This window comes from Neolamprologus multifasciatus, chromosome 7 (assembly GCF_963576455.1).
Source record: "Neolamprologus multifasciatus chromosome 7, fNeoMul1.2, whole genome shotgun sequence".
In the NCBI taxonomy this organism is placed as follows: domain Eukaryota; kingdom Metazoa; phylum Chordata; class Actinopteri; order Cichliformes; family Cichlidae; genus Neolamprologus; species Neolamprologus multifasciatus.
Genome location: NC_140445.1, coordinates 20,307,688 through 20,321,360, shown reverse-complemented (window position 1 = coordinate 20,321,360; position 13,673 = coordinate 20,307,688). Strand labels below are relative to the sequence as shown.

General features: G+C 41.4%; 1 protein-coding gene across 4 annotated transcripts in view; it reads left to right on the top strand.

Moving 5' to 3' along the window:
• The window catches only part of ctif (CBP80/20-dependent translation initiation factor), a 77,161-nt gene that overhangs the window by 48,464 nt on the left and 15,024 nt on the right, over positions 1-13,673 (top strand). For 3 of the 4 annotated variants that reach the window (XM_085165814.1, XM_085165812.1, XM_085165813.1), the window contains exons 9-12: positions 3,632-3,712; positions 6,704-7,277; positions 9,540-9,839; positions 12,257-12,409. In XM_085165814.1, the coding sequence (XP_085021940.1) occupies positions 3,632-3,712; positions 6,704-7,277; positions 9,540-9,839; positions 12,257-12,409 (1,108 nt within the window). The remainder of the gene's footprint in view (positions 1-3,631; positions 3,713-6,703; positions 7,278-9,539; positions 9,840-12,256; positions 12,410-13,673) is intronic. The other variant, XM_085165815.1, reaches the window with a different exon arrangement.

The window sequence follows — 13,673 nt, the reverse complement described above, 5'->3', positions numbered from 1 at the left end:
TGCTGTAAAATTTGGTATTGATCCGATACTATTATCAATACATGTCCAGTATTACCAATATTGATATTTTTTACCTGCAAAGGCAGCTTGTGTAAGGGAGACCAGTGTATCATACTGTATGAGATGAATTACCTTCAATTCTGAACACATTTTTGTGACCACTAAACCACTGTGATTTTCACTTTCCATACAAAGTATCGAACCTATCATGCAACTATGGGTCACTGATGCCAGTGATGCTAGCTACCACCCTAAGGCCGCACAGTCACACAGGCCTAGAGGCAGCCCTCTGGAAACATCTAGTTGCTAGGGAAAGAAGTACACTCCCCTTTTCAGTTTCCCTACCACTAGCTGAGTAAGTGGGGGGCGTTTGCAGACAAGTCAACATCTTCCATGCAGATTACAGGTGATTACGGGAATCTGCTAATAACCAAAGCAACCACAAAGAGCTTTTGAGGGCAGCACTGTATGCCTCTTTGCTATCAATTTTACCTAGTGACAGCTGGCAACCTCTGCATACTACTCACCAACCAGACACATTTTTCCCTAATGACCTATCATTGTCAGGGGTCTTTCCCCTAGTGACCGAGGGTTGCTGACCCGGTTGTGTTACTGGGAACTAAACTGTCTGTAAATCTTTTTTGGCCTGACCTACTTCAGAAGTTGATTAAAAATGAATGTGCCTTAATTTTTATCAATAGTTAACAGCAAAAAAAAAAGACCCAAGAGGAATTCTTTATACTACAGGTCGGCCCAGTAACATCAGAAAACTATGGTTTATTTTGCCCCTCATAAATCATCTTAATTCACTGTAGTTTAACTCCATATTTTCCCCCTGGTCCTCAGTAAACAACTGCTTTACACTAAAAAGAAACATCACACAGAAAGCAAAATGAAGCTAAGGATGAAACATGTCAAATGAGGGATGAGGCAGAGGATAAAAAGCTGGGCGGACATGAAATGGGGATCAGTAGAGCTGGAAAAGCAGGGAGCAAAAAGGAGAAAGCCGTGATTGTTCTCACAAGCCAAACATGAAAGCAATTTTTTTTTTTAACAATACAATTATTAATGAAAAAGAAAAGCTGGGAGTTGAGAGAAGAAGAGTGTGGAGTAGAGTTAAAGTGGAATGGCTAAAAGTAGGTGCAGATTTTATATGTAGAGGGTCAGGAGAAATGAAAAAAAGTGATATGATTGGGTCATGCCAACAGAGCAACCTCCTGCAAAGCTAAAAGCCTTTCTACCGACATGTGTTTAGTAAGCAAAGCCAGTTAACAAAGTGAAAGGTCTTTATAAAGCTTAACGTGTCTGCTCATCAAATGCATTTACCACATTTGTTTCTTTGTAAAACATGCTAATCTTTTCCTGTTATTGTGCAACTAAACACCAGCAGTCACTGTAAATGCAAACATTGTATTTAGTGATTTATTTTGTCTAATGTCTCAACACAGCTGAGGTAGGCGAAGGAGAAAAAAAACATGAGCAAACGTGCTAAAAGCAGAAGATGTTGAAATATGGAAATAACTATTGATCATTTGTCTATTTGTCCGAGGCATGCAGGCTGCGCTGAACAAAGCTCAAGAAAGAGAAACAGAGTGGGACTGTGAGATTGAGTAAAGGAAAAGTGTAGGCTGGCTGTGGCAGGAAGGAAAAGAAAGGGGAGGTAGTGCATGTGTTTCTACTTTAGTAGGCACGTCAAGCAGGGCTGAAATTAGTTGTGATTTACTGGAATGTGCTGCTTACCGCTTTCTGCTTCAAAACAGAAAAAGGGGGCAAAGAAAGAGCATAGCAGATCCTTTCTTCATCATACCTTAAAGTCTTTCTTAAAAAAAAAAATTCTATTAATTAACAAGAAGCTTTTTACACATATTGACTTAATTTTGTCTTTGTTGGAAGAAGTGCACTTTGTCCACAGCATCACTTTAACTGTACTCACGACTAAACAAACAACAAACACTAATCGAGGATGATAAACATCCCATTTACAACACATCATAGCTGAAACCTGTTAAGTGTCATTTGAGCTGCTGAACTGAGAGTTGAAACGATTTAAAAACAGTTTGTGTGGGACTAAATGTCACCGCAATGACTAACAGTTCCGCTATCTTTATAATTTGTATGTTCTCAAATATGAGTAAACATCTGGGGCCAGAGGCATGAAATTGTGTACCAACAAAAAAAATACAAAAAAGAAAAACAGAACGCACACTTTCTGTTAGATTTATGAAGCTGAAAGTAGGCCTGGTTCCATTTTTATACATCTCAGTTCTAGTACGAGCCTTATGTGCCCTGGTGAACTCACGATTTCATATCAGGGCTTATCCCCGCTCAGTGACTCATTAAGCCTGTGAAGTAAATGCATTGTGTGGCACTTGGCGATGTCTTTGAAAAGCTGTCATTACAAAACAACTGCGATTATTTATAGCACCTGTTTTATCGCGTGTATGCACACACTCACCGGCCACACGCTCGACATAAATATATAATCAGCCAATCACATGAAATCATCTCAAACTGGTTTCCTGAAAATGACAATGAGTTCACTGCACTCAGATGGCATGCACAAACTCCAGCAACTGTGTGATGCCGTCATGCCAATATGAGCCAAAGTCTCTGAGGAATGTTTCCAGCAACTTATTGAATCTGTGTCATAAAGAATTAAGGGAAAATGCAACAGGGGTTACACCCAATACTAGCAAGTTTTAAATAATAAAGTGACCTGTGAGTGTATATGACATGTCATTTTAAGCCAACATCAGGTAAATGAGCCATACTGAATAATTGATAACCATCCTATTAACCATAGCCGATATTTTGAAGGTTTTCCTTTTATTTTGTTAACTAAATAGTCAAAATTATTTAATGTGAGTGATTCTCACATTTAGAGTGATGGAAACTGCAAAATGATTTTAAAAAAATCATCAACAATGAATGCATTATACAGAAAATGGTGTGTGCATTGTAAACATGTGTGACAGACATCTGAAAGAGGTCTGCTGCTTCTTCTGCACCCACCATGAAATGCCTGCTTTACTGGGTGTAATCAATAAAAGCTCTGCATGCATGTATGCACACACGCTCAGTATGCTTTGGACTTTTAAATCTCAAGACTTAGCAATGCAAATATTCAGTCAAGCAGTCGAAACCCATCTCCCCACAGTCCATTAGGCCAGCGTGTTGTGTTCTTTATGAAGCTTTGGCCCCGTTATTGACTCGTCTGGCCTCCGGGCGTCTTTCCCCTGGGCCGATCAATTGTCCAGTCTGGGTCAGCCGGTGGTTCCATGAATTCTCCATCCACATAACCGTGCACAGCAACAGCCGTGATTGATCATCAGCATCCTGCCTCCTCCAATGATCATGTCTGGTCATTAAGTTCACCTTTTTAGTTACCTTAGCATTCTTTCTGTAGTTTTGTGCCTGTTAATTTTATGACCATTATCAACCTGTAGTTTTTGTTTGTTTCCCTCTTTGCCGCTTTGCTTTTCCTTCTCTTAAAACCTTCCGTTTCCTCCTTTTACGCTATCCATTAAATCCCCCCTGCTGTTTTCTACAAACGGTGCTGCCACTGTATTCAACTCTTCATCCATCCTTCCAATCACCTGCACTGTGGCATCCCCATCTCTCTTGTCTGTAGAGCATTTGATCAGTTCACCCGAGACCAGTTAACCGTACTTCTGCCTACTGGCCCAGGGGGAAAGCGTCAAGTCTGCGCCAGGTTAGTGACAACATAAGAAAGATGCTCAGAACAAGACCTGAGTACAAAACAGTGGAAAGTGCATTTGATTGATTCTACTCAAGACACCCAGAGGTCAATCAAACACACAAATGGCTCCATATAATGAGGAGGTGGAGCCCGCCAGGCAACATCAAACACTAATTTAAACCGGTTAATACCTTCATATTACCAAACTCATCATCCTCAGACAAAAAAAAAAGAAGTAATTTCTCATTTCATTAGAAGCTCGGTCACGCCAGAGTCAGGTCTGTTTCCAAGTAACAAGACAGATGAAATTTCATCAGTGGCCCCATCATTTATCCCTAATGCAAACATCTCTTTGGCATTAATATGACTGATGGGCGGTCAATCTGAGCAACGCTCTCTCTACCGCAGAGCTCACAGTCATTAAATATGATTTACATTTTATTTCATTCTCACTTTCACCCCTCATCACCAACACCAGTAGATCAGAATGGATTAGTGTTGAGCCTGAACTAACAGCTACTGTAAATATCTAATAAATCAAATCAGAGTATATGTGTGTGTGTGTGTGTGTGTGTGTGTGTGTGTGTGTGTGTGTGTGTGTCAAAGACAGACGTGTCATATTTCTCAGCTCTCTTGTCTTGCAGTGAGCAGTTTAGCAAATTAAACATGATTTCATCATTAGCACTGAAGTCCTAATCCGTAAGGCATCTGATTCTTTAGTCTTAAACCTACAGTAAATATCCCTCAGGTGTAAACTCTCTCAAAAATAGAACTGCAGGACCATCTGTTCACAGCTCAGCCTAATCAAAAATGTAAAAAATAACTTGGACACCAAAGCGGGGACTGTTAAATTGGTCGCTCACGATGACCATAAGCCAGATAATTTAGTGAGTAAAATAAAGCACTGGTTAAAAAAATAAATATTTTTTTTAATACAGGAAAAGTTACAGGGTAATTTTTTGATGTAGAAAATCATTCCTGTGAAAGAGGCGTTGTCTTTCTTTACAGAGGGAACCGCTTCAATTAGCAGTGCGATTACAAACACGTCAGGCCAACGCAGATCAGGCTGAGACGGAATATTTATGAAGTGATGAAGGTAGGCTCTTTGGCAGAGGAGACTCACAAGATGAACTGTCTTCCAACCTCCCAGAGAGAGTGGAGGAGGGGGGCCGGGCGAGACATAAACCACATGAACACACACACAAAAACGATAAATACGTTCACACAAACACTCCTTTACCGAGAGAGCTGCCAGACAGGAAAAAAAGCTAATTGTTTTTTTTATTACTGATGGAATCAATTATTTGTAGAAAAAAAAAATCCTTAAATATCATGCGCAAAACTCTCTCTCCAAACCATGAATATTTCAGTTTACATTGCTTTAAAACAGAGAAAGCCGATCCTCACAGGACAACCTTGATCCAGCAAATGTTGGACAACTAAGCCTTAAATCCAACATAAAGTCTGTTGTGCTTTGTAATTTATTTAGTAACTTAACAGGCTATGCCTATCAGCATGCCACTACCAGTTAATTGAACCATTTAAGCCAGGGGTGTCAAACACGACCCAGGGGCCAGAATTGGCCCAACAGAGACTCCAATCTGGCCCACTGGATGGTTCTGAAAAATTAGAAAGACGGTGTCAATTTAACTGTGTTTTCGTAGGTTTTACAGAGTTTGCTGCTGACAGACCTCCTCCACAGCCATTTATACGACTTTAAAGTATTTAAGTAATAGATAAAAAAAAATTTAGTGAGAGAAATATTTCTGGGGTTTATTGCTTTTTTTTAAACAATGGTTTCAAAGTTAAAAAAAGGACTTTTTCTGTGAATTAACAAAAACTTTCTGTTCTGTAACTTTGCACATTTATTAACTACATTTTAAGCCCAAAGAGTCACGCTGATAGATTTCTTTCAACTACAGAAGTGTAGAAAAACGAAATATAAATAAATAACATCATGAAATATCTGAGCGATTCAATGTGTAGTTAATCGTCTATACATGGACAGACAGGTGAGTGGCGTGACCCACCATGTACGCAAAATGAGTTTGACGTTCCAGATTTAAGCTATTATTTAAATTGTCTTTATGCAGCACTTTTATACTGTAACTGAACACTCTTAGTGCTTTATACAACTTGCCTCATTCACACGAGCATATTTTATATCCTTTTTTTTGTTTTTGTTTTGTTTTTTTAAACGCTAGTGCTTTCTATCTAACATTCATACTCCAAAGGATACATCTGAGTGCAGCTTGGTTTTAGTCTGTTGCCAAAGGATATTTGACGTGCAGACTGGAGCAGCCAGGGATCAAACCACCGACTTTCTGATTAGTAGATGACCCGCTATACCTCCTGAACTACAGCCGCCCCACCCCCCCACCATGACGTTTCATTGTATACGTTTTACTGGGTTCATGTACAATAAGCGCTTACCTCAAACAACCGTATAGATGCTATTTTATAATATTTGGCAACTAGCTACTTTTCATTTGCAAGTAAAGTTTGTAACCACCTGCACCAATATGCTAAACATACTGATTTCATTTCCTTCATTTACAGATCACATCAGTCAAAAATTAACATTAAATTGCCTACATGGATACAGTTAGGCATATCTGAACAAATGCTTGCTAGCTGCTGCTACCCTTTGAGCTAGTTCACTGGCTGAGGCAAATAATAGGTTGCCTTCTCAGTGCCAGGGTGACTAATCCCTTGGACCATATGTCAGCGGCTTGTCAAGCCCAGAGCCAGTGCAGCAAAAGGACACAGCAATGCAGGACAGGGAAACACAGACACACTGTGCGTCCACATGTAAGCAGGCACTGGGCTTTTGATTTTCTAGATGTAGTTCAGTAGTGGTGGGTTAGTGCTTTTGTGTAGAGGTTCTCACAAGAATAATGTTTGATCTTTGTGAGAAGGTGCATCACAGTGTCACAGAGCCGTTTAAGATATAAGGTGGCTGCCATTTCATTACACTGCACCTAAAACTTGCCCTCATTTCAGGAGACAGCAGCGGCCTCACGGCGGCGGAGGTGGCGGAGGAGGGAAGAACCAGCCTCACTCACCACAGCAGCAGAGGGATCAAAACCAGCAGCAGTCCCCAAACCAGCAACAGCAGAGTTCAGCAGAACAGGGAGATAACAGAAACATTTGCGCTGGTCGGCCCCCACGCCAGTATCAAGGAGGACATGGGCAGCGCCAAGGAGGGCCCTTACATCACGGATACAGCCAGAACCGGCGTTGGCACAACAATCAGAAAGGTCAGGGGCATGGACAGACAAACACTACGGGTGATAAAGGAGTACCCCCAAGAACAACCAAAGACAAAGAGACTGAGAATGTAAAACTGGGTGACGAGCACATGAGACCTCTTCTAGACTGCAGCAGCAAGAGTCTCAGTGAGTCACCCAAATCTGACTCGACGGCAAACACGACCGCTTTCGCCGATCTGACGGCTTACAAGGAACTTCCCAACACACCGCAAAGTGGAAAGGCAATCGAGGGCCAGTCGGAGCAGCCCAAAATCTGCCTTCTGCAGTCGTCAAAGGAGAGGCTGAGGAGGAGACTAAAGGACAAGGTACTGAAAAGCTGCTTAGTGACTGTCAGTCAGTATTAAAGCAACCAGAACCGATGTGTATATACACACACAAACACAGTCACACGACACCATTTGCTCTCATGATTACCTTAATTATGTTCAAAAACATGCGTGCACTGTCATAATGTACACACATGGAGAAACACTTTCCTCCCTGCCTTGCTTGTCTGTTCATTTTTACAGCATTCAGTTTGACACACACACCCAGACTGGCAGGGAGGGGAGCACATGTTCTCACTAAGGAGGTGAAGGAACTAAACCAGCATTAGCTTAACAGTTTATGATGTTTTCCACTGTGCCCCAAACTGATGAGTTGGCCAACTGTAGCTGCCCCCTCCCCCCTTTTTTTTTCTCCTTAATGCTAACTCATTACCACCAGGAGACCATTGATTTGACAACACGGGACTTCCCAAGATGCAGCAAGGCAGGAATTAGTAAATATACCCTCTGTGATGCCAGTGAATCAGTTTAACCAGTCTAGAAGGGAACTTTTGGTTGATGGGATGCACCGAGAAATACATCTAATGTTTGCATCATCGTTGTTTGCAATAACGTTTTTTCCTAACTGGTGACAAAACCTGGTGTATTCGCAACATTTTGCAAAACCTTGACTGGGTTACAAGTCATGCGCTTTCAGCAGGGCTACACAATCTGTTGCTTGGCAGTAGTCTGATTGCAGACGATTTTAAATCAAATATATTTTGCTACTACTACACAGCGAGATGAGCAGGGAACAGGTGGAAGGTGAATTTATTCATCTAATACGAGCAGCAGCAGGGCCTCCCGCTAGATCAGACTCAATTTTTTACTTTTTTTTTCCCCCCCAATACTCGAGCCACCTGAAATCGAGTGAAATGAAACGGCCACCTTGCTGCTCACGCTGGCCTCCTCGCATCAGTTTCTGCCAGGATTCCTCTGTGGCGGGAGGGATGGGGCAGGTGGGCCCATCCTATTTCTGGTCACCAGTTTAGGAGATGCATCTCTGCAACCCTTTCCCTGATTTGTTAGAATGGTAGCTGAGCAAGGGAAACACATTATAATTGTGCCATGAGTCACCACCTTTTAAATGATAACGAACCCACTGCCTGCTTTGTTACTCTCTCATACTCCTACACTTTTTTTCCCAGTGGCATTGACAGTTAACAATGGAAAACAATGTGTAACAATACAGTTAATAATACAGTTAACAGGTACAAAGGCTCAATGTAAGAAAAATGGATATACCTGTGATTTATCTCTCTTTGTCTAATCAGCTTAATTATAAACATAGTTATAAACTTACCTTTGAACCAGAACGTTATTGGAAAAGGATATAGGAAAACTGGAAATACAGTATCAGTCATACCTGCCTTGGCTCACTCTGTCTACTGAGCCAACATAGCAATAATCGGAGCCATGGTGGCTATCCACTTAAAATGACACCCCAGATAGTGCTCTATGTGAAAAACCTTGAGTGGTTATGAATGTAAATTAGGGTTTCTGTGACAGTTTCTGTGGGAGTGTCAAGGACATGATAGAAGAGGAATGTTTCAGCAAAAAAAAATAAAATCATCATATGACAGCTTATAAAGAAGAAAATGTTGAAAGCTGTGGCCCGTGTAATTCACTGAACTTAACTGCTGACCCTTTTTCCACTGACCAAGTCAGTCAACCCAGTACAAAAAGTGTCTGTACCCAAACATGGAACTGTCAGAGGTTATTGGGATGTGTTTCAACAAGAAATATAACAATGACTGTCACATGAAGCCAGGACTTTTTCTCCACTGTGAGAGACCTTGTAAAACAGAAAAAACCCAAAACAGAAAAGTTCCATTTCACATGAGAGATCATTACTAGTCAGAGTAATGCATCACTGTGAAACTGTACCATTTTTGAAGCATTTGCTATTTAAGCTACAAATGAGCTTTAATATGTCTGTCCACATATTCAGGACTTTAACTAGAGCAACTGTTCCCTAAGGAAAGAAACATGACGTATAAACTTCCTAAACATTCTCATTAACTCAACTTGCTTTGTCATTCATCGCAACTCATGTGTCAGATTAGCTGACATTTATTTCTCTGTAGGAACATTTGATTTGTGTTGAAATCTACTGTGCTCTGAATGGGAAGGAGGTTCTGTATGTAGGAAAAGAAACACTGTTGAACCATGTGTGAAATAAATAAAGAAATGAAATGAAATAAATCTAATATCATTATCCTCACCAACCACTTACATGTATTATCCCGTCTTTCCCCTCAGGAGGAAGCATGTGTGCAGCAGTCGGGCCCCGGATCACGGAATATGGACCGGCTAGTGGCGCTTCTCAACAGCATGAGGAGCAACAGCAGTGGAGTAGAGCAACAGCTGGCGTCCTTCATGGAGGAGGCGCAGTCCTCAGCCCGTTCAGAGGAAACCCTCGCTCAGGTGGTCGGCGCGATCTACTCCAAGGCCGTGTCGGACAGGAGCTTCGCGGCAACAGCTGCGAGGCTCTGCGACAAGATGGCGCTGTTCATGGTGGAGGGGACCAAGTTTAGATCGCTGCTGCTCAACATGCTGCAGGTGAGATGACAACAACGGCGTCCAAAGCTTATCCTGGCTCCTTAATGTTTTCTCTAAATACTGAAGCAGGTGTAATTTATTTATTTATTTATTTATTTATTTATTTTTTTTTTTTATTTATTTATTTTTTTTTGGGGGGGGGGGGGGGGGGGGGTTAAATAGTAACCGAAAAAACGTTGTGTGCTAAACTGTTCTTGAAAAAACAACAGTGTTTGCAACCATGTGCAATGAACTTGAGAGCCTGTTGCCTTTTCAAATAGCTGCTTTGAAGATGGGGATGAGGTCTGTGACCACTTGCATCAAAAAAGGCAGATGGAGTCAGTCAGTAAGTTTGCAAGTGAATGGGGTGGCATTGGCAATTGTATCCAATCTGTTTGTGAGAACATTAGTAACTATGATAAATTGGTCAAAATGATAAATCTGGTAAATCTGAATTTAGATATTTTAAATCCATGTGACACTGTTGAGCTTCCAACTAAACCATTTTTGCAGTTAATCATTAAAAATGAAGCAAAAAACAGTTTAATATTTAATTGTTTGTAGAGCAACAAATCCTCTACTCTGTATCATTTTTATATATTTTGGGAATAGACTAAACACTTTTAATTGATTAACCAAAACAGCATTTTCAGATGAAGTAATAATGACCCTGAAAATCTTTTGTCCAAAGTCTATTGCTTTAATGTTTGAATCCCCCTGACTGTACCTGCCATTTTATGCCTTGAAATGCATGAGCTATTGTAAACAAGGAGTTTAAATGAGCATTAAACATCATATTTTATACTCTATGTTTTAACATAATAATCTGTCATTTCAGCAGCTTCTTTCAAGCTTTGCTTTTTTGAGAACGTTCAGGTGGAAGCCCACTGTGTGTGTTTGTGTGTGAGACGCTGTAAATGTCAGTGGGCACAGCAGCTAATCTAAACACCCAGGGGGGAAGAAAGAAACCCGTTCCCCCTTTTTCCTCTCTGTGTCTTCACTTAACTGCACCATTCCAGTCTCTCACCCTCCGTGAAAACATCCCCTTCGCCGTTGCATACTTCACTCCCCCTTCCTCCTCATCCCTCATGAGCTCTGTATTCCAGAGCTGCCCCATCTTATCACCCTCCCCTCATCCAGAATGCCACTGCCTCACTACTTCATCCTGCATAGTTCCCAAGTGCATCTCTCGCCCGCCAAACTTTTCCTTTCGCCCTTCGCAGACTCCTGAGAGCAGCAGACAAACTAGAAGTAGACGTACAACACATCCTTGGTGCCGGCAAGGACTAAATGTTAGCCCATTCGCTTCTATGCTCCCCCTGTACTCCTACACTCTTCTTTTTCCTCCTCCCTTGAGCTTTAGTGTTTTTCCACCTCTTCCTTTAGATGTTAAACTTGTTTTTATCCCAAATCCAGCAGCAGTGAATCTTGCCTTGATCATTTTACACACACACACCTTTTTTTATTCACCCCCTCTTCATCTCAGCTCATCTCTTTTATTCCTCACTTTAAAATTCACTTCCTAGCTAGCCAGCCAACATGCCCCCCCTTCCCCCTTGTCTTTGACATTTTGACTTTTTTTTTTTTTTTTTTGCTTTAAAACATTGTAAATGTCATAAGTGGGCTCATGAAAGCTTTAATTAATGATGCTGCTTTCAGACCCCTGGATCTCAGTATGGGGTGGAATTACTGTGCGTCTGCTGTGGCTTTGCTTGAACATAGTCAGACTTTCTCATAATGAAATATTTAACACAGCTCAGAAGTCCCAGGGGCCCCTTTTTGTCTATTACTGTTGACACCTTTTGATATTATAATATGATATGATGATTTGCTGAATCATTTTAGTTTAATTTTGAGCACGTGTTGCGCTTGTTTTTAAGTGGGCGGAGCTTCGTGCCAAACCTCTTTACATCTCCGTTGTTTGTGCACAGGCAGACTTTTAGTGTAGCCGTTCAGCAGCCCAACAGGCAGCAGAGCGAGCGGCTCTGATTGCTGATAAAGTTTCACTTTAATCTGCTGAATAACATCTTTACATGTGCACATTAAGCATTAACACATATTGACCCCGGCACTTTAACAGCACCACACAGTTCACCACACTTCACTTTCAAACTAAATTAACACACTCGCCTCCACTTCTGGCAGTTAAAAGAAATTTGGGAATTTTTTTAGTGCATTTTCAAGCTGCTTTTTGGCTTCAAGTACGTTGAGGAACAAGGTTAATATATGTGCCACCTACCAAAAAATCCCATTAGAGAGATGGAAAAGTTGTTAATAATGATTAATGGTTCTGCCAGGAAGATGGTTAACCATCTTCACTTATGAATTTAACACCTACCTACCCACTGCCTACTTGTACTACACAGCTACTGAAGCTGGATAACCGGGAATGTTTCAGTGTGTTTTCTAAACTAACCAAGCATCCTTTTTCCACTCAGAGGGATTTTTCCCGTCGCGAGGAGCTCCAGCAGTCAGATGTGGAGCGGTGGTTGGGTTTCATCACCTTCTTGTGCGAAGTGTTTGGTACCATGAGGAGCTCCGGCGAGCCGTTCAGGGTGCTGGTGTGTCCCATCTACACTTGTCTACGAGAGGTTTGTATCCGTTTTCTTTTAGGTCACTAGCCAAAATTATCAACCCCTTTCACGCTTTTCGAATAAAAGAAAGTGCCCGGCTGCGTCTCTGTATCGTGCCTGCTCAGTTCAATACATGCACTGAATCAGAGTTTCCTGTTTTTGGCCAGACTCAGTCTAGACGCTTGAAACCACAGCTCTGTTTGGTTAGTGGTGCAAAAACAGCCAGGACACCATCAGTTCCAGTAAAATTTTGTGACCCCAGGTTCACTTCTCATCAGCTGGTCTTGCTCCCTTAGACACACTCTCTCGGTCTCCATGGAAACCATTAAGGGAAGCCGCAGTAGACGCACGGGTGATACAGAAGTGGTTAATGACAAATGAAATACTGAAAGGGGAAGCAAGCGAGGTGAGGGAGGTGAGGGGAAGTGGGGGAGACTGTGGCTCAGGTTGACTGTCAACTCATGGCCCACAGGTAAAAAAGAAACCAGCAGAGAGGAAGTTTGGTTTTAATACAAGGTCTGAACGAGAGAGGAAAAACAAGGTCAGGTGTAGGAACTAGTCTGAACACTGTCCAAAAATATATATCCACAAAATAGCATCACTGCTTGGTTAGGTAAACCTGTTCAACTGCTCCTTAATGCAAGTATTTAAATCAACGAATCACATGGCAACACTAAGTCAAATAACTGAATAAGGCTGTGAGGGTTAGTGTGTATTCCCTTCAATGATCGCAGTAGGCATTAACTCACAGAGGCAGACTCCACTTCTTTTGCTAGCGGCAATTTTTCTAATTCTTCATCCCACATTTAGCGGTGAGTTGAACAAACGTCCACTGCGGACATGCATTTCGGACCGCATAGAATAACATGGCATTCACAGAGGGATGATGAACATGAGAATCAAAACAATTGGGATTTATAAGAAATCCATTTTAAAAAGATGGAGATGTTAAAAATTGCTGTATGTGTGACAAAGTTTCATTCAGATAGGCCCACCCAATAAGGAGGAGATGGGGCAGAGACAGTCATATGTACACTAGAATCGTTATAGTAAGATTCTTTATGATATTTCTTTTGTTGTTTGTATCTTCTTAATGTGATTTTACATTAACAAATTCTATCATCTGCTGCACCACATGCAGCTGTGAGATGAAGTTCTATTTGTTGTCGGATCAGCAGAAGGAGAGTGAGGTTTGGTTGCATGGGTGAGAGGAGATAGAAGTGAACTCTATACGGAACAAAAGGATTCGTGTAATGACACTTCAAACCTCCCCGCATCTGAT